Source organism: Erpetoichthys calabaricus, chromosome 3 (assembly GCF_900747795.2).
Source record: "Erpetoichthys calabaricus chromosome 3, fErpCal1.3, whole genome shotgun sequence".
NCBI lineage: Eukaryota > Metazoa > Chordata > Cladistia > Polypteriformes > Polypteridae > Erpetoichthys > Erpetoichthys calabaricus.
In genome coordinates this window covers 157,309,170-157,335,004 of record NC_041396.2, presented here as the reverse complement: position 1 = coordinate 157,335,004, position 25,835 = coordinate 157,309,170, and the positions used below count along the sequence as shown (strand labels likewise).

At 38.4% G+C, this 25,835-nt stretch overlaps 2 protein-coding genes across 2 annotated transcripts in view; one reads left to right on the top strand and one right to left on the bottom strand.

The window, feature by feature from the left end:
• The window catches only part of hadhb (hydroxyacyl-CoA dehydrogenase trifunctional multienzyme complex subunit beta), a 43,560-nt gene extending 27,465 nt beyond the window's left edge, over positions 1 to 16,095 (bottom strand). The window contains exons 1-6 of the mRNA XM_028797443.2: positions 15,936 to 16,095; positions 14,704 to 14,783; positions 12,335 to 12,376; positions 7,403 to 7,499; positions 4,499 to 4,543; positions 2,731 to 2,830 (exon numbers count right to left, since the gene is read on the bottom strand). Of these exons, the coding sequence (XP_028653276.1) occupies positions 2,731 to 2,830; positions 4,499 to 4,543; positions 7,403 to 7,499; positions 12,335 to 12,376; positions 14,704 to 14,779 (360 nt within the window). The 5' untranslated portion in view covers positions 14,780 to 14,783; positions 15,936 to 16,095. The remainder of the gene's footprint in view (positions 1 to 2,730; positions 2,831 to 4,498; positions 4,544 to 7,402; positions 7,500 to 12,334; positions 12,377 to 14,703; positions 14,784 to 15,935) is intronic.
• Positions 16,096 to 16,281: 186 nt separating this feature from the next.
• The window catches only part of hadhaa (hydroxyacyl-CoA dehydrogenase trifunctional multienzyme complex subunit alpha a), a 41,893-nt gene continuing 32,339 nt past the window's right edge, over positions 16,282 to 25,835 (top strand). Inside the window, 5 exon segments of the mRNA XM_028797442.2 lie at positions 16,282 to 16,423; positions 20,581 to 20,622; positions 20,712 to 20,782; positions 21,280 to 21,413; positions 23,030 to 23,168. Coding sequence (XP_028653275.2) covers positions 16,357 to 16,423; positions 20,581 to 20,622; positions 20,712 to 20,782; positions 21,280 to 21,413; positions 23,030 to 23,168 — 453 coding nt within the window. The 5' untranslated portion in view covers positions 16,282 to 16,356.

Sequence of the window (25,835 nt, the reverse complement as noted above, 5' to 3'; positions counted from 1 at the left end):
CAACAATCACATTTTACTATATTGAATGAAATATTAAAAGTATACAATGCTTTTTTTAAAACCTTATAGGGACAGTAATCACTAATATTCTACACAGTATAAACAAAACAAAAAGAGATGAACAGCTTTCTGAAACAACCAAAAATGCTTTTTAACCTCAGGAACAATATTATTATTGAAAGTATTTTTATTTCCAACCTCTCAAACTGACAGTTAAAAAGGGAAGGGGTAGTGTGCCTACTCTAGGAAGAAGCGAGGGCAGCAATAGAGTAAGAACAATCCTACCAAACGTTGGCAATAAAACAACAGAATGCATGGAAAATGATAGGACAGAGCTGTGGAGAGGATGTTGATGTGGGGAAAGATGCGGAAGGCTGAGCCTCAAAGGATTTAATTCCTCATCCAGGTAATCTACAATGTGTTCCACAGTATGTCTAACCTCCACACATTGGGGCAAAGTAGAGACGCCAGCTTGCCCAATATGCTCCAAACGTGGAGCCTTGGATCATATTATGAGAAGTTGCTCCGAAGCATCAGGAGAGAGAAGCTACTACAATCAGGTTTTGACAGAAGTCATCAGTGAGGGGATTAAGTGGAGCAAACAGGTTTATCCTGCAAAACAGGCAATTGTCATTTGGTGAAAAGCTGATAGCCCACAGGTAAGAGATTTGCAGGAATCTTGATCTCTGTGAGGAACTGGCAGACATTGGTGGACATGGGGAAGCAGTTGAGGTCACCCAAGCATACACTGTACCAGTCACTAACTTAAGGCAAGATATTGTCCTCATCTTTTAAGCCAATAACCAAACAAGTTGTTCTGCTGGAGATGAAAGTCATATGGGAGGATAATATGGATAAGGTTTTCGAGAAAAAGCTCACTAAATATGAGGGATTTGTCAGTGATTGCAGACAGAGCAGTTGGAGAACAAAGAGCCAGTAAAGGCAGGATGCAGGAGATTTGCTGGCCCACGCTTTCCCAGAACCCTTGGGTCATTGGGCATCAGTGGAAATAAGTCATCTGCAATACCACTGTAGTGGTTGAGAAAGCCTACAGATGGTTGTGGTTCAAAAGAGTAGAGCCATGGGGCTGAAGTAGCTTTCTTGCTGTCTGTTCATAAGCTGAGGTCTGATCAACCTCAGATGGGTACATGGAGGAAATTGGATAATGTTGAAAGACCAGAAACACAACTGAAGATGTGGCCAGAACCATCACAAGATGTACAGTTGTGCTTGAAAGTTTGTGAACCCTTTAGAATTTTCTATTTTTCTGCATAAATATGACCTAAAACATCATCAGATTTTCATTCAAGTCCTAAAAGTAGATAAAGAGAAACCAGTTATACAAACGAGACAAAAATATTATACTTGGTCATTTATTTATTGAGGAAAATGATCGAATGTTACATATTTGTGAGTGGCAAAAGTATGTGAACCTCTAGGATTAGCAGTTAGTTTCAGGTGTTTTCAATCAATGGGATGACAATCAGGTGTGAGTGGGCACCCTGTGTTATTTAAAAAACAGGGATCTATCAAAGTCTGCTCTTCACAACACGTTTGTGGAAGTGTATCATGGCACAAACAAAGGAGATTTCTGAGAACCTCAGAAAAAGAGTTGTTGTAGTAGTCGGCGAGGTCACAAAGGTCCCCAGGGTAACTTCTAAGCAACTGAAGGCCTCTCTCACATTGGCTAATGTTCATGTTCATGAGTCCACCATCAGGAGAACACTGAACAACAATGGTGTGCATGGCAGGGTTGCAAGGAGAAAGCCACTGCTCTCCAAAAAAAAAAAAACATTGCTGCTCATCTGCAGTTTGCTAAAGATCACGTGGACAAACCAGAAGGCTATTGGAAGAATGGTTTGTGGACGGATGAGACCAAAATAGAACTTTTTGGTTTAAATGAAAAGTGTTATGTTTGGGGAAAGGAAAACACTGCATTCCAGCATAAGAACCTTATCCCATCTGTGAAACAAGGTGGTGGTAGTATCATGGTTTGGGCCTGTTTTGCTGCATCTGGGCCAGGATGGCTTGCCTTCATTGATGGAACAATGAATTCTGAATTATATCAGAGAATTCTAAAGGAAAATGTCAGGACATCTGTCCGTGAACTGAATCTCAAGAGAAGGTGGGTCATGTAGCAAGACAACGACCCTAAGCACACAAGTCGTTCTACCAAAGAATGGTTAAAGAAGAAAAAAGTTAATGTTTTGGAATGGCCATGTCAAAGTCCTGACCTTAATCCAATCGAAATGTTGTGGAAGGACCTGAAGTGAGCAGTTAATGTGAGGAAACCCACCAACATCCCAAAGTTGAAGCTGTTCTGTACGGAGGAATGGGCTAAAATTCCTCCAAGCCGGTGTGCAGGACTGATCAACAGTTACCGGAAACGTTTAGTTGCAGTTATTGCTGCAAGGGTGGTCACACCAGATACTGAAAGCAAAGGTTCACATACTTTTGCCACTCACAAATATGTAATTTTCAATCATTTTCCTCAATAAATAAATGACCAAGTGTAATATTTTTGTCTCATTTGTTTAACTGATTTCTCTTTATCTACTTTTAGGACTTGAGTAAAAATCTGATGATGTTTAGGTCATATTTATGCAGAAATATAGAAAATTCTAAAGGGTTCACAAACTTTCAAGCACAACTGTATTTGCTTAGTGTGTATGATGAGAACAATTTAGGGCAGAAGTGACATGGGAAGGATTGCCACATAGACTACCTTACCTCACGTGCAACATTACTTGTCTTAACCTCCTGGATAACAGTGCCATAAACAATATGATCAACGACATGTTTTGGAAGACTTGTTCGAGTGAGAAGCCCTCTGTTAAAAGAAAGTATGTCAGTATAAAAAGAGCAAAAAATACAGTAACAATTATCAAACATAGTAAAAAGATTAAAGCCAAAACATTAAAATTAAGAACTTTATCTGGTGTTGGCTGAAATTCTTTATTAAAATTAGTAAGAAAAAATTCTTTGTAATCAGACCAGAGAATCTTGCTTCTCATAGCCTAAGATAGCCATAGCCATTTAGATGTCTTTTTGCCAATTTCAAAAATGCTTCTATGTCTGTATATCTGTAGACAATCCCTTTGACCTTTTCTAATCATGTTCAATCCCTTACACTGAGTATAGGCAGACTCCAAACAAGGTATAGAAACATCTCAGAGATTATCAATAGAACGTGATGCATCCGAGTCACATTTCAAGTGTCATAGCAAAGTATCTGAATTTTTATGTCAATGTAATATCAGTTTATTTATTTTTTAACAATTGTGTAAAAATTTCTAAAATCCTGTGTTTGCTTTGTTATTCGGGGGTATAGAGTGTTGACTGATACTGGGAAAGTATTAAAATGATTTTAGCATTAGGCTACAACAAGGGAAAATGTGAAAGGTCTGAATATTTTGAATCCACTATACCAGGGGTGGGTAAAGTCATTCCTGGAGGGCCGCAGTGGCCGTGGGTTTTTGTTCCAACCCAGTTGCTTAATTAGAAAACAATCCTTGTCAATAATTACATTTCATGGCTTGTTAGTGCTTTAACTCTGCTATGTCAAGTCATTCTCATATCCTAGATTTTTTTTCCATTCTAAGGATATCATCCAAATACTTTGAAGTGTAAAACGGATGGGTAACTCTCAATCCTTCACTTTTTTCTCTTCTCTTTCCTTCCAAGTATTTAATTAAACCAAACAGAGCACGATAAATACACACAGGTGTAAAGGGTAACAAGCAAAATGGATAACTTCTGGTTTCTTTTGCCATTTGCATCTTATTGCTAATAAGGAGCAATTAAAAACTGAGAATGCAGCTGTTTAAGACTAAAATAAGCAATAAGGGTTCAAAATCTTAACGAGGGAGATAACTAAAATGAAACAGAAGTGTTTCTAGAGCAATAAGTGCTACTTATTAAACAATTGGGTTGGAACAAAAACCTGCAGCCACTGCGGCCCTCAACATCTTATATTATTTAGGGTCACCTACCATAGTTTGTACTCCTTGGCTACATCCTAGTGCAGCGTTTCTCAACCTTTAAGTATTTGCGACCCGAGTTTTCATAACAGTTTTAATCGCGCCCCCCTAACGTTTTTGTGAAAGGAGCCCACTAATACCAATTTGTTCTTTTTTAATTAATGATCTATAATAGATGCATATTTTATTATACCTACTTAACTTTTATCGACATTTATCTAACTATATTTATTTTTCTAGTATAAGAATGTAGTTTAAGTTAATTTGTTTTGGTTTCAATAGATGTATTTTTCATATTTTCGATTCTTGTTTTCTTTTTTTTCACATCTTTGTGCCGCTTTTTTTGTGGGGTGTGCCCCACAGGTTTGAGAACCGCTGTCCCAGTGGAATATGGCATGAGATACAAAAACATCAGTTGTCATAACAAATGTCAACAGATAAAACCTTAATAACTGCTTGAGCTAACTGTCTTGCATTTCAATTTTATTCTTAATATTCAATCAAAGTGATGAACTTACTGTAAAGCAGCTCTTGCCAAGTCATGTGGCATCAAATCATTGTAACTAGAAGTAAATGACAAAATAACAAGATTTTAAAAATAGTGTCTCATAGTCAAACCATTAGAAATGTAAAAGGGCTTATTACTTTATTAGTTGTCAATCGAACAACTCAAAATAAATTAAAGTTTGACAGACCACTAGGTGAAATATTTGGGGTTTTCATTGTTTAGAATTGATAATTTCATCAGTTTGTATGCATTCTCATATATTAAAGACCACTAAGAACAAATATACAACTAAAACTTAGAAATGGATGATAAACTGGTTGATCCAGTATACTGTACGACACTCTTCTTGTGGTATGGATTAAAAAAAAAAAAACTGTTTTCTGTAATGCTAAATATTAGTAAAAACTTGCAAACACATGTAAATGTAAAAAATTCTGTATAACAAAACATGCAAATCTGAGTATGCAAAAGGAAATGTGATTATGCATGGACTTGCATATGAAGTTTGTGTAGTAAGTGAGTCTACCCCTTTAAGAATATTACCCATGATTGATAATTCAAAGCAAACAGGGACAGACAACAGGAAAAAGCTGTGGCTTGTGCCGTGTTTACATGATTATCATGTCGGAGAAAAAAGCTTTAATTTTATGATGATTCACACTTGAGTGTTATAAACTTCCTATGTTTATTTGGCATCTGTCAACCTTTCTAATGTAATTCTTCAAGTATTTATCTGTCTTTTGTGGGGCATTTTTCAGGAAGTTTTCAGGTGTTTTTCCCAGAATTTTTCCAGCACTTTCCAAGAAGAATTTTGCAGGGAAAATATGATTGACATCTTTTCCATGTTGTAAGCTGCAAGGCGCTGTCATGTTGATAAGTGATTGTTGCATCTCCAGTACATCTTCTGTGACATTAGTGGTTTTTAAATCGTAGTGATCACAGTACTGAAGTACAGGTTTGGATGCACCCTGTTCTGCAGCAAATGGAGTCAAGAGGACAATTCTGGACCGTCTATAAAATCAGGCAGCATCCTGAAAAATTCCAGGATTATACATGGGTGTCAACAGATATGCAAGCACTTAAGTAGTCCTATGTGAAAAAGAAAAAACTGCCTGCCACTGTTGATGCAACATCATGCAAACACATGAACTGGTAATCTAGAAACAGCTGAGAAAGGAGTTAGCATACACAGCAGCAGTCAACTGAAAAGAAAGGAACATTTGACTAGTTTTATTGTTGAATGACTTGATTTTCTTTTCTTGGCTGTTTGTTTAAGGGTCAAGAAACAAAATTACTTGAGGTTGGACTGTGCCTGGGCTGGGTTTGTTGGCGAGGAGCTACACAATGACAAAGAGAGAGGATTGTAAAGGTATGCTCTCTCTGTCATACTGCATCCTGACAAAAGCAGACCAGAGGATGACATGAAGAAAGCAGACTGCCTGGGCAGATGGTGACCTGACCCAAAGAATCAAATGCAACTATTAGTTATTACACTACCTGAAATTGCATATCTAGAATTATCAGGTTTTATGGTCTTGGTTTAAATGCCACAATCTATATGCCTGTATGACACTAATTATAATAAAATGCATTACCTATGATACATAGTTAAAAATGTAGCTCTTTCTCCTGCCTGTTTTTTCATTCTGCCTATTTGCCTGAGGTTATAGATAAAGAAGGGAAGCAGGGGGAAGTTCTGAACTGAAGCAGGTATCTGACCACAGAGTGGTAACTGTGTGGGATAAGACATTTTTTTCATGACTACACTATAATAAAAAGAGTGTAAAATGGGAAAACAAACACTACACGACAAAAAGGACCCTACATGACAAAGCAACTTCCTTTTGTTTTCTTTTACCAACATTTCATAAGCATTTCCTTTGATTTCAAAGGAACAAGGTTTTGGCTGAAAACATTAGCAAACTGTTGTATACAGGAGTTTTCGACACCGCTTCATGCTAAAACACCTGGGTATGAATAGTGTCACTGAAATAATGGGAAAAAACTTTTCAACCGGTTTAGGTGGGTTCTTGTCTAGCGTTAAAACGATAGAAAAACACTTAGTTGTGAATGGGCTCTATCAGTTCAAGAGAGGTGAATAATAGAATCTATTTGAGTAGCAGAGTGTGAACTAGTGTTTTGACAGATAAGAGGCATACCTTTGTGTACAGTAATGATTAACAAAAGTTATTTGTTAGAAAATTACATTTCTGTCTGAAAGTATACTGTATACCAATACATTACACTGGTATCTACTAAAACTGTCAGAAGTTATAACCTCCTTAGTGTTACAATTTTTCTCAAAAAAACAGGTAAAAAGGCATGGTATTGGTTGGCTTGAAAAATGACATTTTTATTAAATCTCACTTTCCTACTGTATAATATGCAAAATAGTAAAAGTACAACGTCAGAAGTATAGAAAATATAACGATACAAATAAAAATGATGATTAATAATAATAAGCACAATGAACATGTACGTCACTTTTGGATTTACCAGGATCACTTTCAGTTTCACTGTCCATTTCAATTTCACTGCTTGAAGACAGATTCACCTCATCATCAACTGCTAAGAGGCGTTTCTTAGACGTTCTTACGAGCCTAGGAGAAGACACTGTTGCCCAGCTAACCCTCATGCTTGACACTTATGCAAGACATGCCTATATCACTGCTCAAGTAACTCTCAGCCCTAATGCTTTTGGCACTTTTATAGCCCAAATAATCCTTGTGTCTTACGTGACACGAATCTATATTGTTGCTCATACTTTTTTTTTTACAGCACGAGTAATGCTTGGGTCTAACACTAAGGAGGTTAATTATACTGTTATATGGATTGTTGTCCATACCACCCACTCCTACTGAAGCCCAAATAAAACATGGAGCTGACTTTTCCAAAGCATCAAATTTGTACTCACTCTGTTCCGGACATTAGAAATGGTGTCCGTACTCCTTCAACCAAAACAACATTTCTGATGCCTGATCTAGCCAAAGTTTTCTTGGATTTTGTTTGAACTTAAAAAAATACACAAAAAAAATTATTCATAGCCATTATGCATATAGAGAACACATTACTGTGCATTACTTATTAACAATAAACCTAACACTAAGAAACCACTATTCTACAATATTTATCTACTGTTAAATAAAACATTAAGATCTGTGTGTTCATTCCTTCAGAGCAATTTGATTGGTCAGTTAGGCTTCAGTGATGCAATGAAAGAGGAAATGCAAGTGTAAGACGCACAAGGAGAAGTAAAGGCGCACGCTGTGAGAGTAGCCTTCAAAGAAAGTATAAACCTAGCCAGAAGGTGAGAAAGGTGCCTCAAAAATAATGAAAAGGAGTCTTTACAAGAACATACTTGAGAAAGGGAGCGTCTGTGAAAAGAGGGTCAGACACACACAAATACAGAGGGAAGGTGCTGAAATTACACATAGATCAAGAGACAGCAACTATTTTTAAATTATTCTATTGCCTGTCTTCAGCTGTTATATAGAAATAACATAGTTATATAGTCTAACATACAGTATATGGCATAAGGAAAATGTGATTTATCTGGCATCTCCTACAGGTTAAAAACATGTTCGTAACATACTGTAACATCCTCAACCCTGCTTAATCCAGTGCCCTGAGTAGGGAGCCAGTCTTCACATGGCCTAATTACACATATCCACACTGACACTGGGCCAGTATGGAATCACTAATTAACTTAATCTGCATGTCTTTGGGGGGGATGTAGACAAACTGAAAAATATCTGATGGAAATATTATCAGATACTAAACCTTAAACTCACTGCTCCAGCTTGCAAAAGATTACCCAGTCTCAAGACACTGAATTTATGTAAACTGCATAAAAACTCCAGAATCCTATATCGAAGAGGATTGTTTTTGCATTCTAAATCTTGCTGATAACTACAGCAGCACTGGACCACATACACACACACAAAAAAAAATCAAAAATAAGAGATATACTCTTCTTCATTTGGTGTATGGGAAGATCTTCTGTGGGTATATGGTAAAATATTTTATATGTACAGGAAAAGACATAATAGTTTTAGGTGAACTTTGTTCAAAAAGAATGCTAAAAACAATGCAGACAATTATTTATTTAACCAATAATTTTGACCAAAAAATATATTCTAAATGATGAGGCTGAATAAAACTAAACAGCAATAGATGTCATATGTGGTATAGGGCATGTAGGTAACTCGAAATAACTTTCTCTCGCATTTTTCTTCATTCGCTTTTAGAAAAGAAAAAAAACAAAAAAACTAGCCTTATACAGTGGAACCTCGGTTCACGACCATAATTCATTCCAAAACTCTGGTCGTAACCCGATTTGGCCGTGACCCGAAGTAATTTCCCCCATAGGATTGTATCTACTGTAAATACAATTAATCCGTTCCAGGCCATACGAACTGTATGTAAATATATTTTCTTTAAAGATTTTTAAGCACAAAAAGACTTAATTATACCATAGAATGCACAGTGCAATAGTAAACTAATGTAAAAACATTGAATAACACTGACACAAACACCCAGGCTCCCTGCTCAGATGCATGTGCAGGCTTGCTCTCTCTCAGCAGCACGCGAGCCCGCGCTCTCGCTCAGCAGCACGCGAGCCCGCGCTCTCTCTCTCTTTCTCTCAGCAGCACGCGAGCCCGCGCCCGCGCTCTCTCTCAGCAGCACGCGAGCCCGCGCTCTCGCTCTCTCTCAGCAGCACGCGAGCCCGCGCTCTCGCTCTCTCTCAGCAGCACGCGAGCCCGCGCTCTCGCTCTCTCACAGCAGCACGCGAGCCCGCGCTCTCGCTCTCTCTCAGCAGCACGCGAGCCCGCGCTCTCGCTCTCTCTCAGCAGCACGCGAGCCCGCGCTCTCGCTCTCTCTCAGCAGCACGCGAGCCCGCGCTCTCGCTCTCTCACAGCAGCACGCGAGCCCGCGCTCTCGCTCTCTCACAGCAGCACGCGAGCCCGCGCTCTCTCTCTCAGCAGCACGCGAGCCCGCGCTCTCTCTCTCTCAGCAGCACGCGAGCCCGCGCTCTCTCTCTCTCAGCAGCACGCGAGCCCGCGCTCTCTCTCTCTCAGCAGCACGCGAGCCCGCGCTCTCTCTCTCTCAGCAGCACGCGAGCCCGCGCTCTCTCTCTCTCAGCAGCACGCGAGCCCGCGCTCTCTCTCTCTCTCAGCAGCACGCGAGCCCGCGCTCTCTCTCTCTCAGCAGCACGCGAGCCCGCGCTCTCTCTCTCTCAGCAGCACGCGAGCCCGCGCTCTCTCTCTCTCAGCAGCACGCGAGCCCGCGCTCTCTCTCTCTCAGCAGCACGCGAGCCCGCGCTCTCTCTCTCTCAGCAGCACGCGAGCCCGCGCTCTCTCTCTCTCAGCAGCACGCGAGCCCGCGCTCTCTCTCTCTCAGCAGCACGCGAGCCCGCGCTCTCTCTCTCTCAGCAGCACGCGAGCCCGCGCTCTCTCTCTCTCAGCAGCACGCGAGCCCACGCTCTCTCTCTCTCAGCAGCACGCGAGCCCGCGCGCTCTCTCTCTCTCAGCCGCCCGCGCGCCCGCGCGCTCTCTCTCTCTCAGCAGCACGCGAGCCCGCGCGCTCTCTCTCTCTCAGCAGCACGCGAGCCCGCGCGCTCTCTCTCTCTCAGCAGCACGCGAGCCCGCGCGCTCTCTCTCTCTCAGCAGCACGCGAGCCCGCGCTCTCTCTCTCTCAGCAGCACGCGAGCCCGCGCTCTCTCTCAGCAGCACGCGATCCCGCGCTCTCTCTCAGCAGCACGCGAGCCCGCGCTCTCTCTCAGCAGCACGCGAGCCCGCGCTCTCTCTCAGCAGCACGCGAGCCCGCGCTCTCTCTCAGCAGCACGCGAGCCCGCGCTCTCTCTCTCTTTCTCTCAGCAGCACGCGAGCCCGCGCTCTCTCTCTCTTTCTCTCAGCAGCACGCGAGCCCACGCTCTCTCTCTCTCTCTTTCTCTCAGCAGCACGCGAGCCCACGCTCTCTCTCTCTCTCAGCCGCACGCGAGCCCACGCTCTCTCTCTTTCTCTCAGCAGCACGCGAGCCCACGCTCTCGCTCTCTCTCAGCAGCACGCGAGCCCACGCTCTCGCTCTCTCTCAGCAGCACGCGAGCCCACGCTCTCGCTCTCTCTCAGCAGCACGCGAGCCCACGCTCTCGCTCTCTCTCAGCAGCACGCGAGCCCACGCTCTCGCTCTCTCTCAGCAGCACGCGAGCCCACGCTCTCGCTCTCTCTCAGCAGCACGCGAGCCCACGCTCTCGCTCTCTCTCAGCAGCACGCGAGCCCACGCTCTCGCTCTCTCTCAGCAGCACGCGAGCCCACGCTCTCTCTCTTTCTCAGCAGCACGCGAGCCCACGCTCTCTCTCTCTCTCAGCAGCACGCGAGCCCACGCTCTCTCTCTCTCTCTTTCTCTCAGCAGCACGCGAGCCCACGCTCTCGCTCTCTCTCAGCAGCACGCGAGCCCACGCTCTCGCTCTCTCTCAGCAGCACGCGAGCCCATGCTCTCTCTCAGCAGCACGCGAGCCCACGCTCTCTCTCAGCAGCACGCGAGCCCACGCTCTCTCTCAGCAGCACGCGAGCCCACGCTCTCGCTCTCTCTCAGCAGCACGCGAGCCCACGCTCTCGCTCTCTCTCAGCAGCACGCGAGCCCACGCTCTTGCTCTCTTTCTCTCAGCAGCACGCGAGCCCACGCTCTCTCTCAGCAGCACGCGAGCCCACGCTCTCTCTCAGCAGCACGCGAGCCCACGCTCTCTCTCAGCAGCACGCGAGCCCACGCTCTCTCTCTCTCTCAGCAGCACGCGCGCCCACGCTCCCTCTCTCTCTCAGCAGCGCGCGCGCCCACGCTCTCTCTCTCTCTCAGCAGCACGCGAGCCCACGCTCTCTCTCTCTCTCAGCAGCACGCGAGCCCACGCTCTCTCTCTCTCTCAGCAGCACGCGAGCCCACGCTCTCTCTCTCTCTCAGCAGCACGCGAGCCCACGCTCTCTCTCTCTCTCAGCAGCACACGAGCCCACGCTCTCTCTCTCTCCTCAGCAGCACGCAAGCCCACGCTCTCTCTCTCTCTCAGCAGCACGCGAGCCCACGCTCTCTCTCTCTCTCTCTCAGCAGCACGCGAGCCCACGCTCTCCCTCTCTCTCTCTCTCTCAGCAGCACGCGAGCCTTTGCTCTCACTATCCTGCATCGGCTGTATTTATTTAGTTATTTATTAAAACTGTCCTTTTTGACGGGAGCTGTGGACCCGCTATACCACTGGAGGAAGCTGGGTTGAGAGGAGGTTACAGTTTTGAGGGAGAGACCCTCTGCGTGATGCACCTAGAACAATGTACAGTACAGGGAGAGACTGAACATGTGCGGAAATCATCAGCACGCACAAACCGAAAGGGAAACTGGCTTGTTCGTATACCGAGTGTGTGGTCTTGAACAGAGGCAAAAGTTTGGCAAACTTTTTGGTCGTAAACTGATTTGTATGTGTTCCGAGACGTTCATGAACCGAAGTTCCACTGTATTACATTCTCAAAGATAAGAACATGCCAAATTTGATATACTGTTTCCACTTCAATGTGAACTAAAAAGACAGACACTCAAAATTAAAGCTTCAAAGATTATTTGTCATTTACATTTTCCTGTCTATTAATTTTGTATTAAATTGCTGAAGATGGTGTGTGTATTTTAAAAAGGCAGTGATGGTGTTCTGAAGTTTGCCTTGTTCTACCACATTTTTTACTTCAGAACCTTAAACAGAATCTGTGTCATCTGGATTCCACACCATAAAATCATATACAGTACAGATTTATATTACTTAAAGCCTAATAATCTCAAGCAAATAATAAAAAATGATTTTTAAATCTGTTCTTACCTTGAGCATGAAGATGTGCCGTTGAACTCAAATATCGTGTGCCTTTAACAAAAGAAAAACAACACATTAAAAACTTTATAAACTTTGCGGTAACATTATACAATGTTATTGACTGTTATACCTGCCTCGCACTCTCCACCTTGCACTTTTTAACTTGCACTGTGTTTTTATCGCTCTTTAATTAATATTGTTTTTATCAGTATGCTGCTGCTGGAGTATGTGAATTTCCCCTTAGGGATTAATGAAGTATCTATCTATCTATACATTATAAGACGAGATCTATGAATTGTTAATATGAAACAGTAAAAAAATCTGCATCCACACTAAACATTGCACTCACACACATGACATAAAATAAATGCTAAAAAATGCATGCATAAAATGCTGATGAAAGAGTTGTTGGAGCAGTAATGCAATATTTTAAAAATTTCTTAATCCATATTAAGGTTGCAAGGTTGGTAAAGCCTTTCATGGCATCAACTGGCAAAATCAGAAATAGCTGTGGACAGAAGTCAGGTCAAAACAGAGTCCACATTACCCCTCTTGCAGGGGTCCGATTTAGAATTGTCTACTGACAAAGAATCAGAGTAGAAAACAAAAATGTTCACTACTTAAACTCCAGATCAACACTTCTTAACTTATCCCATGTGTGTTTCTGTGGGTAATATTTCTAGGCAATTTCTTCTAATGGTTAGTTGTTTCCAGTACTAAAGAAAAACAACCAGTCTGGCACAAGACCCACAAGAATACAGATATGCACCCGACATTATCATTTAAATTCTGACTTTGTGATTTTAACAATAAAGCACTTATTTTTCTATAGTTTTCTTACGCATATGACAGTGTACAGAAGATCCAGAAATGGATTTCCTGTGACATGTTTTTGCAATCAATCAATATAAATAATAACAGCAATAATAACACCATCACTTATAATGTTCTTCCATGCAAAAAAGCATTCACTTTGCTTTTGCAGAAAGCTCAAGAAAATTCTACATCTTAAATAGTAAGTGCTACAGTTAGCATCTGATGCAATCTTTTGCTATATATCTTTATGCTGTTTGCTGGCAATTGCTATTGATTTGCCCTTTCAATGGAATTACCTATAAATTTAAAGTTAAATAAAGTATATATTTATAAAATATTTTAAATGGTCATTATGGAGGTAAAACAGGCTGGATAAACTAAATATTTATTGATTTCCATAATACTGCAACCTGGTAATGTGGAGCACTTTCCTTACTAAAATTAAGCAATTATAAAAACACACAAATGGTCACTGATATCTTTTGCTGCATGTATGATATATTAAAGAAAATAAATGTGAATTAACAGATTACCGAACTGCCAACTGCTGACAAATTAAGGATAGTGACAAGGATTGTTTTTAAAATCCTAACTCTGTCAAAATAAAAGGTGTAAAATTTGTCACAAAACATAAAATGTACTTTATGGTCATTTTAGTAGCACTTTTTCATATTTACTAGAATTCACAAAACTATGTGTCCAGAAGGTCAGGTACAATATATCTGCTAGTCATTTACACATTCTATTGCACTACACTTTATTAATGTGGAGGATTGATTATTGTGAGGGGAATGCTTTGTACATAAAATACACTAGTGTGGAATGTTACTAAAGACCACAAACTCCTTAAGCTCGCTCCTACAGTAGTCAGGGCACACTACACATAGATGGGCTGTTGGAAGTTGAGATACCGGAAAACATGCTCAGTTTGTTCTTCTCTCCAACCCACACATGACACCCTTTATTAATCTTAAAACTCCCCAAAGGATACTACAACTGGACTCAACAGGACACAGCTTTATAAATGAACATAAACATATTCTGTGCATGAAAATAATGAAAAGATAAAACAATAAAAGATAACTAGGATGCCTTGGACACTTAGAATATTTTTAAATCCAAACCCTAAGATTAAAAAAAATTGTAGTTGAAGCAATCATATAAAATATATATAAAATCATAATCAAATAAAATAGCCTCCAATAAAAACAGAAAGCTTGGCCTACATGAAAACCGGACATCCTTCAAAAGACATTGGGATTTGATCAAGATGGTGAGAAACAGCTTTAGGTTGCACAACATCCTCTAAGAGCTACGAAAGGGGTTATTTTCTGCAAGGTCTTTAGGATCAATTACAGTATACACTCATTGTGCTACAATAAAATATAGAAAAAAGTACTAAAGAAGCAAGGAATTAAAACAGTGGCCTGACTAACCTTTCAAATAGGTGACCCAATCTAAAACAATACCGTGCATTAAAAAAAATCATATATGACATGGAAAGAAATTAGAATCAGAGAAAGTACAAAATTCATTAATGTGCTTACATAATTATTACTTACACAGAACAGCGGTCCAGCACGTGTTACCTGGGAGCTTTTTAGCAGTGTGAACTAAGAGTGATGCCATCTTCTTCATAAACCTATAATCAAAATAGAAAATAATAAAGTACAAAATGGAAAATCAAATGCGTTCTACGATCATACATGTTTCGAAACGAGCTAATAGCCTATTATTTAATTACACCCATTTATATATCATAATATTGTAGCTACTGACTGACTTATGTCCAATTGAGGGAGGGCGGAGTACAGCACTGAAGACTGACGGCGGGGTATTGATTGAAACGGTTTGGGGGCGGGACCCGGGATGGGAGGAGGGGTTGGAGATGATTAAAAGGGGGTGTGTTTGGGGTACGAGGTCGGAGTTCTTTTTCTTGCTTGTTCCAAGTAAAGAATTTTGGTGAGACTTTACTACGTCTGTCTGTTTTTTTACTTCTTTTTTCGAGCCTGACGCGGAGGTCGCTACAATATATATGTAAAAATGTTGGATACCATTCATAATAATGAAAGGCGGACGCGTTGACACACTGGCACCATTCCACTTCCCGCCTCTGTCAAGATCGACACTCCCACCGCTCGCTGTGACCTTTTACCCATTTCCAGAAGGTTTGCAGACACCGTACTTTTAGTAACAGTTATCTTGCACAAAATGAACAACACTTTAGCTGTTTTGAAAAAAAATAAACAATTTAGAGCCCGCAATAGCAAACGTTATAACTGTTCACTAAAGCTATCTACACTAATAAAGCGTAAGGAAAGGTGATCTTAGTAATGGGGTGAATAACTTGAAGATTTATATGGATTGCATACGGAGTAGGGTATTGAAACTGGTAAATTTGGGAGTCGATATCAATTAAAAGAAGTGTCTGTATGACCGACTGTCAAATGCACGTTTAATAGTTTAACGTTATAAATCAAACTATGAAATCAACATCATATATAGTTAAAAACAGCTGGTCGGATCTGATGATGTCCAGCAATCCGGAAGAAGCGCTGTCAATTTCATTCAAATGGAACTTCGGCTGTATGCTACCTGCGTCAGCAAAGATGAAGATGATGTTGGCAATAAGCATTCTTTATACTAATACTGTACATTAAACGTAAAAAAATAACTTCTACACACTGCGCATACAAAAGCACCTTGTGCCGCTGCTGTTACTCCGCGCATTAAGAAACTGGCAGTAACACTCGATGTTATGATCTCGAGAAGCAGTTGAAAAACTTTAATGTACCTTCACAAGATTCTCTTTTTTCACTCAGAAGTGGTCAATCCGCTGCCTGCTTACTACTCCAAGATGGAAGTCTAACAAATTCAAACTCACTCAGCCACACGGCAAATTGACTAACCTATACCGAAGACTCCAGTTCTGATAGTTACAAAGGACCTCCTACACAAAAAGCGTCTCTCTTTGTGCCTGATTAAAAAAAATTAACTAATTCCAAAATTAATCAAATGCACACTAATGATGAGTACATAATCGGAAAATTAATCATATAAATAAATTTATAAATATTTTTTGATTTGCTCTTTGTGTCATTATTGTGTAATTTATTTCAACTTTGAGTGGGAATTTTCAAAGGCATTCTCACTTTCAAAAAGACCTCAGCGGGCTAAGTGGACTGTTTCAGACTACATTCACTTGACCTCTCAATATGGCGTGCGTACGGGCTGCTGGTGTTCTCTCTAGATTATCAATTGCAAGGTATTCTCTTTTTACAGGTAGGCATCTGTTTATCAGTTTGGTAAGAAAATAGCACTGTTACACTGTTGAAGCTCTTTATTGATTTATTTGAATTACAATGAAGTCGGACATAATGTGCAGTTCTAACAGGGCAATTGAATTACAGGAGGCGTTTCTTGATCTCTTTAACCTTTCACCTAGTTTTACATTTGTGATTTGGATTCGCGGTTTTGTAGTTACGGTGGTGTTATAACACAAACTAGTGATTTAGGTCCTGCAGTTTCACTTATAAAGCAAGTGTATGTACTTTTAACCTTGTTAAAATGTTGTCTTAATGAATTGGAGCACTAGGCAAGTGACAGATGTGTAGAGATGACCCTTGTACTGTTTGGCCAATAGATTGGTATTTATGTTCTCATGTCTAAGTATGCTAACGCCTATTTCTAAACTATGTCAGTTAGTTTCTTTCTAAGACCAGATTTATAATGTTTTAGAATACGAACAATGATCATTTATGTGAAGGTGGTTTTGGAGCCTTCTGATAATTTTTTTACATTGTCAACGTTCCTGTAAATTTTTGAAGTACATAATGACCTTAGTTATTTTAAGGTAACATTTAATATATCATTTGGGTAAACAACTGCTAACATAGAGAAGAATGATAGAAATTTGCAGTACAGTATTCAGGTTAAATTATTGATGTTAATCAGTTCGAACGCTAGTTGCTTTTTTACTAGAAAATCATGGTTACATTTATGATTTTGTTTTTCCAGCATTTTTGTCAAGTTAGTGTATTAAGTAATTTTTAATGATACAAGACTAGTTTATATTATAGTGCTAATGCCAACCGGATTTGAGCAAATACAGTACTATAATACTTTAGTAATGTGATCAATGAAAGTCTTCTTTGTCATTTAGTTTTTTTAATTGTTGACCATCATTCATTCATTCATTCATTTATTATATAATATTACTGTTCCCTGTTTATATTTTTGATGTTGTCATGTATTTAAGGATAAGTTTGTCATTTTTCAGTTCAAAGTTATTTCTTCACAATCATAGTATATATCAGTTTGCCACATGAAATTGCATTAGACCGTAAAGCATATTTTATAAGTGTTAAAAAATAACTATCTTGAGCTTGAATTTTATAATGGAGGTAATGGTTACCAGAATCCCAATGTGAAGAAAAGCCTTAAAACTTTCCAGATATGACAAGTAGCATATATTTTAATATTTGAAGTAGCCAAGGTTTAAATTTAAGGAAATATGTTTTCCATCTTTCTGAGACATGCTTGTGACAATAAAGGTGATCTGGATTACATAATACATTTATGAAATCACATAAATACATTTTATCACAGATACTTTGTATGTTCTTTGAGCTAAGAATATGCTTATTGCTTGCAGCAGCTCTCGTGGGCAGAATTATGACTATCCATGTTGTGCTGTGATCATGCATAATTAAGAAAACAAAAAAAAACAAAATTCTGAATATGAAAAAGGCAGACAAACCAATTATTGAAATTTTTTTAAAGCATAATGAGTTGCTTTTGTCGAGAATATAGTGATAAAATAACTAAGGACTGTCTTTCTGTGTGATAACTCACTGACACTCACTAATACTAAACAATCCATAAATACATGGGGAGAATATGCAGATCTCATGTAGAAAATGGCAATGTGAAATAATGTGATTTTGTGACTTTTTTGATTAGTTGTATACAGGACAGCAACAGCAATTTATATCTGGGCGTTAGAATGTCATTGCGCCTCGAGCATGGAAAAGGCACTATATAAATAAAATGTATTATTATTATTATTATTAGTATATGTGATTGGCAATAATAATAACACAGAATACTAAGGTGAATCTACGCTGCAGGGGTTAAAAGAATGCCACAGAGGAAGATGAATAGGGTAATTGGTGAAGTGACACACACACCCAGACACCTTTTTAAATGACCAATTCTTACAAAAATCCATTTCTTTTTGATATTTTCCTTCCAAAAATGACATGGATACCCAGTTTTGCAATATGTGTATAATCTCAAGATGTGGATCAATACCCTATAACATTTTTGGTTTACAAAATGGGTATTTTCTGTATTCTCACTTTGGACTCCATTATCCATTAGCTCCATTATAAACCACAAGAGTAGACTAGTTATTTTTCAAAATTTAAAAAAAATATGCTTCACTTTACAACTTAATTTATGTAGCAAACAAATATACATCATGATTGTGAAGAAATATTTTTGACATGAATCCAACCTTAAAATCTGAGTACCCATTTTACTAGATTAGCTACTTCGCCTACTTCTCCTCCTCTGTTAGTCACAATGTTATGCAGCAATTGGCAGTTCAGCTGTATGCTAGGAAATATTATTGTGAATATTGTAGTGGTACAGGTGACCAGGAAAGTACATCTAAGTGTTGATATTGGTTGTTTGCTTCTTGTTCCACTATATAATGTGTTTAGCATTCAAGATGGAAAGCAGTCCATCCTTTTACGTTTCCTTCATACAGTTTGTACCAACTCCTTGAGTCCTGCCCTGCTTATAGCTTTAGCTGGTGACAGAGTCCTGCTGCTTATTCACGTCAGTTCAGAACTCTTTCTTCACATCGCATGGGGATTTAGTATGCAGGTGCTACTCACCTCTTTTGGTTTGTTAGGAAAAAGTAATGCAGATGGCTTTCTACAAGTCAAAGTTCAGGTGTCATTTATAGATCACCAATTTTCAAAGTGCTAAAACTCACCTGTTTTCTTTTTAAGGCATTTTATTAAATGGAGTCCTCAATCGGGTTTGTACAATTGTTTTAGCTGTTCTTGTTCATAATAATTATGAAAACATGGTTTCACTGTTAAATGAAAAGGATGTTGGTTCCTAGGCTTTTATCAGTCCCAAACATTCAGGCCCATAGTAGTCTAAGTCATGATCTTACATTAGGATTGGCAAATTTTTTTTTTTTTTTTTTTTTTTTCCTTCTTGAGGGCCATTCAAAATATCTAAATATAAGTGAGGGGTCATATGCTGTATGCTTGAATAAAAAATTTAAAGCTTTGTTTATTGACATTCATAAACATTGATTGACACTAAACTCGATTGACACTGTAGGGAAAATTGTTACAGGCTTGAAGAAGGCATTCTGTCAAAGAAATCCAAAGCATATAAATATGCAAGTAAAAATGCAGATTCTGAACTAGGACCGAAAATATAAAATTTGAAAACCATCATTTCAAATGTTATATATACCTATCCCCGCAGCTACAGACTAAAGGCAGAAAAAAGTCCTGGCCAAGGAGGCAGTTTATCACAGGGCCCATTGTGTAGTCTGCAGATGCCAAATAAAAAGACTTTGGACATGTGTGAAGAATGCTGGGAGAATATCTTGTGAAAATGGGAACCAGAGACTGGCAGAGAAGAGTGGAAAAGAGTGTAATGGAGGTGATTTGTGGAGGAGACCAAAGGCCTCCCTGGAAAGTATAGCTGAGAGAGGAAGGAAAACTGGAGTTGTGAAGAAAAGTCACACAGATGCAAGGGAGAAGGTGCAGGCTGTATAGAAGCTATAGCTGGGTGTGGAATTCACACCCAGGATATTGGATACATGAGGCAGTGTTGCCAACAGCAGTCCCTTTTCTATTTTACTTCAGACTATAATGAGAAGTGAAGCAAAGCGACGCCTTTTATTGGCTAACTGAACAGATTACTCTACACAAACTTTCAAGGCAGCTCATGCCCCTTCTTTAGTCAAGTTGTAGAATAGAAACTGGAGTTTCCAGTGTTTACATATACACTAGGAAAGAAACAACATTCGAAAACCTTTAAGTAGGTCATCTTCATGTCAAAAATTAACTTTCCTAGGGGCATGAGCTGACTCGAAAGCTTGCGTATTGTAATCTGCTCAGTTATCCAATAAAAGGTTTCATTGTGCTTCACTTCTCATTGTGCTTCACTTCTCATTCTCATCCATAATAGCTAACACTGTACATCACCTTACTGCTTCAGACTATAGAAATTTGTTGTTTGCATATTAGTCATTATGATGACATAAACAGAACATGTTATTAAAAACAAAAGTAAATTCATCAATACTAATAGTTGTTTCCATGTACACCTTGGTACTTTTGCTTAAGTTTATTACATTTTAGATCTGTATTTTTTTGCTATGCTTAACTCTTCTGCTTTTCTAGGTTTCACATGTCGCAACATTATGCTTTCTTCTTCAATAATGGGTAAGCAAATTTCTCATTTCATTTTGAAATATTGCAGAATTTAATAATTAAAAAATAATTTTTTCCTTATGTTGTCTTTATTACACCAGCCCGAAGCCATATCAACTATGAGGTCAAAGGAGATGTGGCAGTTATACGATTTAATACTCCAAACTCCAAGGTATGAATGTCTGTCATGTTTTGTAAAAGTACATTCTGTGCACCAATATTCGTTGTTTGCTCTTTCTCTCACCTATATCACTGGTGTTTAGCATTCTTGAAGGGGATTCTTTGTTTTTGTTTTTTTTTTAGTTTATGAGAAAGTAATCTTGATTTATGAAAATTAAATATTTCAAGGCTACAACAGGTTTTAGCTATACCTCACTGTGTTTTTTTTTTATTTTAAGATTACAGAAGTAAACATACACCTACTTTGTTAATTCCTTTAAAACATGTATTCAGGTCAGAAAAGAGAGTGATTAATCCTCTGAAAATTTTCCCATATTTCAGGAACTTATTTAAGCCATTTCAGCAATGTTTATAACCAGTGTTTATATTATATTTGAGTTTGGTTCAAGGTCTGTGAGCTTCTATAGTACTTTATTAAATGTGGTTTGTTGGAAAGAATATAGAATTATTATAAAATAATTAATTTAAAAATAACTTCTTGTTTTATAGGTTAACACATTGTCAAACCAAGTAAATTCAGAATTCACAGAAGTAATGAATGAAGTGTGGGCCAATGATGCAATCAAGAGTGCAGTGTTAATTTCATCAAAACCAGGATGCTTTATTTCTGGAGCAGATATCAAGTTAGTATTACTAGAGTGATTTGTTTTCCCCTGCCACAAAATGTATATAATTTTTGCCTCCTGAGCTACATTTACAGCACAGGTATAAACATGCAATTTCAATTTTTTTTTTTTTTGCTGCTGTATAGATGAAAATGCACAAAAAAAAGTAGTTTGTGTGTATAATAAATAAAAAATCACAATCTAACAAAATCTTAAGAGTACAGTTTTGTGAGTTCGTGCTCCCTTTAATTATCAGTGAAATATTTAAAAATTGCTTTCACTTTAGAGCCAGCTTATTGTTAAGGATTGTTGATTTGAATATCTAGTAGGGGGGTTAACTTCACTGTTTGTAAGCTGTTCATGTCCTCAAAACTGCTATTTCATTTATTAATGTTGACTCGCAGACAAAAACTTTGCTCAATTAGAGTGTGCGGGCAAGCTTTAGTAACTCTCTTTAAGAAAAAGTTTTAGTTTTCTCTCAATGATTATGGGAAAAAAACACTCTTATAGCATCTGATATTAATGTGACTGTTGTATGTTCTCAGTAACTGAGTTGAAGTGGATCAAAACACTTTGTTGCCATTAGTACTAACTACTAGTTAGCCTTGTAAACAGTATTTAAAAGAACAGTGTTTGATTTTTTTTCCTGTAATTTCAATAATTTAACATTAACCTTTGTACTAAAGGATTTCCACTTAATATGCATTTTCTGTATCCAATTCTGCAAGTACCCGGCTGGTTACATCTTATGGTGATCTAGTCTGTTGCCACAGTTCTTTCCAGTTCACACAAAGAATGAACTTGCAGAGCTGGTCTTCTGAGAATACTTGATTAGATAGGTGGCTTCTTTCAGGTAGATTTACATGTAGTATTTTGCTTGGTTTCTCTGACTTGTGTATCTTGACCTTAGTTTGTTTAATGATGTTGGAATATTTGTGTTTATTCTGGGATCTTTAATTTGTTTTTGATTTATAGAGTGACAATACAGTAGAAAGAGTACATTTTTGTAGCCATGTTTTTTTAATGGAAAGTGTTAATCTGTTTCTAATGGACAAAGATACATTTTCTGGCCCATTGATATGTAAATTCCTGGTGACTCGTGTATATTTATAGCTTCTCAAGTTATTTTCGGTGTCATTCGCACCTATGTTATTGAAGTACTTCAATGTCTACTAGAAATCATTATTATTTTGATTAACTAACTATGTGCTTTTCAAACAAAGAGTGCTTGTTTTCAAATGCCAGTTTGTTTGAAATATACGTATCCTCCATGGAGAAACTCCTCCTATTAGCTCATCGAGAATTCCTTCTGATTATAAGAGGAGTAGATACGAACTGAAAATGTATCCGTTACTGTGTGTTTGTATGGATCTGAAGTCTTGTACAAAGGCCTAATGGGCCTCAGTGAAGAAAAAGGAGCAGTGCCAGCTTGATCCTCCACCATAATGTTGATAAGTAACAACATTGCCAATGCTACTTAGTAATGTGACAATTGGTGGAAGATTATTTCATATTCAAGCTCCAGAGCTCATTGAGTATCATTGTTCTGAAAAGTTAGACATTGCATTGCTGAATACTGGATATAAACACATAATTGGGCTAACTCTTTGCTTTTTGTCTATGCGCTATTGCAGCATGATCGCAGCATGTCGTACTACCGAGGAAGTTACCCGTTTGTCTCGGGAAGGACAACAGTTGTTTGAGAAGATGGAAAAGTCACCTAAACCAATTGTAGCAGCAATTAATGGCTCTTGTTTGGGAGGAGGATTAGAGGTACATATTGCAAATTTATGAAATATTTTAGATTTTTTTTTTTTTTTTTTTTTAGCAGTTGACATTTAAGTAACAATCTACCCAAATATTGTTAATTTTTGTATCTTTTACTTATATTGCATTATTTTTAGGTTTGTCTAAGAAAAAACCTTAACTCTAATTTTGACAGAGAAAAGGGGAAAACCATTCCTAATACAGTAAGCTTCAAATGAAACCCAAACCAAGCAACAGTAAAGAAAAAGCATCCATTAAGAAATCCTCAGGTTACTGGTGTTGTAAAGTACGACTGGAAATGTGACATTTTTATGTTCACATTGCCTCAAAAATACATATTTTACTAGAATACTGTTAAATAAACCATTTCTGAAAAATCCTCATGTATGATAAAGCACGTTCAAATAAGATTGAGTCTTTGAATTTAAGATTCTCTCCCTCCATTTATGGATCATGAATCCTACCCAGTAATAGCTCATTGGCTGCTAGGCCTTGGTAAAAATATCAATTTTTAATTAACAATTCAAACTTGAGACTTTAATAATTGATATTGATCTAGTGAACCTATATCCTGTTCTATAACTATATGTAAATTTTTGCTTATCTTCATTTTTGATGTTTGATCCAGTAGATGTTTCTAATGCATACTTTACCACCTCACATAAAATGTTGTGTCCTTCTCAACTGAAATCGGTGCCTTCAACACTTAAATCATATGTGTGGATTTGCTATGGGTTTAAGCTGTGCTTCGGTAAAGAACAACTGAATAAAAGCAAAGCTATATGCAAGCTGTGCAACTCAGAAGTAAAGTATTGTAACACAACATATTTGAGATATCATTTATCCTGACGTCATCCAGAAATATTATTTCAGTTGACAAATTTGTAGAACTTAAACAATCTACACTGGAGATGGTGTCTGGCTCCAGGTTTTCATTTAATTTGCCTCATCTCCAAAGAATAACAGTATCTATAGCAGATTTTATCTGTAAAGATATGAGACCCTACACCATTGTTGAAAACTAGGGCTTTCACCAAATGGTATAGGTTTTGGAACTGCTATATGCTTTACCAACCAGAAAGCAAATGAGTGAAGTTATTGTACCTAAGCTTTATGAAGATCTAAAGCAATGCATTGCCACGTCTCTTGGGTCAGCAGAGAGAGTAGCCTTAACTTGCGACAGATGTCACTACATTAAAAATGACTGGGCATGCCAGTCAAGCTGGGAGCAACCTTCCTGTCTATATGCAGAGCTGCTGAAATGGCTAGCTGCTGTTCCAAAAACCTTTCTAGCATTTCCAATGCGCTGTACCATCTTGTTATCAATTAGAATTTTGTGTGTAGGCAAGTCCAATAAACGTTGGTTCTTTTTAAGAATGTGGCTAGCTGTATTGCTTCAGTGGAAAATGTTTGTAACACGTTTGAATCATGCCTCACTTGGCTGAAACTTGAGCTCTTAGTTAACAGTATTTTGGAGAAAATACTTGTGTTTAGAATGTTGTGGGTATATGCCTATATACCTGATGTTAGAATTATGAAACGCAAGTAATTTGAAATTTCTTAATGGGTATGTTGGTATTATTTGCTGTTTAATTTGGGTCCCCTTTGAAACCCTTTGTATCAGGAATTTTGTCTCTTAATCTCAAGTTCTCATGAAGAACTGTTACTACATTTTTGAAAAAAAAATTTTATATGACTTACACCTTTAAGCTTAGAAATAAAATTATAAACTGATTTTTTTTTTTCATTCACTGATTTCTGTAGTTTAGTTAGTCTGAAATGTAGTCCTTGTTAAATTTGATTCTTTATTATTTTGCTTAAACTTGTTTAAATCATTTTATTAATTTTCACATAAAGCCCATGGTCAAGTTAATTAATATTCCTTTCTTGATAACGCTGCCTGGATTTTAGGGCAATGATACTGTTTTCGTGAATTGATTCAATTCCAGTTCACAAGGTCCCAAATCGATTTTGATTTCTGATCCAAATCAATATCTATTTCATTGGGGGTATTTTATTTACAAATCAAATTTGGCTTGGATAGGAAAGGATTCTCAGAGAACTAATTGTAAATTGAACAAGGAACACTATGCACAGTATAACCAGGTACGTTGTTAAAAAATATTTGTGTTAAGAATTCACCCCAATGCAGCTGCATTGATGAACTTTTTATTTAGCATGGGATGGGATACATACCAAATAAAATACAGTGAAATGACTAAGATACAAACAAGCATATATTAAAATGTGAACAAGCAACAATCAGAAACTGAAAAAAGTCTCTTCTTTAAAAATAGTACAATAGTACAAGAAAACAGGTCTTGTAAACAGTCCTTAAAACCTCTGAAGTGAATACTGTATACTGTAAAGTTCATGACACTAAGCCCCTTCATGACTACAATCTCACTTCTCTGAGACTAAGATCTTTCTGCAAGAAAAATGTGGAGTGAGGCAGCTCCTTTATGCAGTAAACATTTTCCCAGCAGTTGATAAAACTCTTTCAGAAGGAACATTGGCCCCTGATACCGTTTTGCTTGATGAGGTAAAAGGAGATAATTACCTGCATGCACCCTCCACCAGGTCATTGGATTATTAGAGTGGAACATGTTGTACTTTCCTGTATTTGTTCACTTCTTCCTGTAACTTTTCAGCTGGAGTTTTTTTTGTGATGTC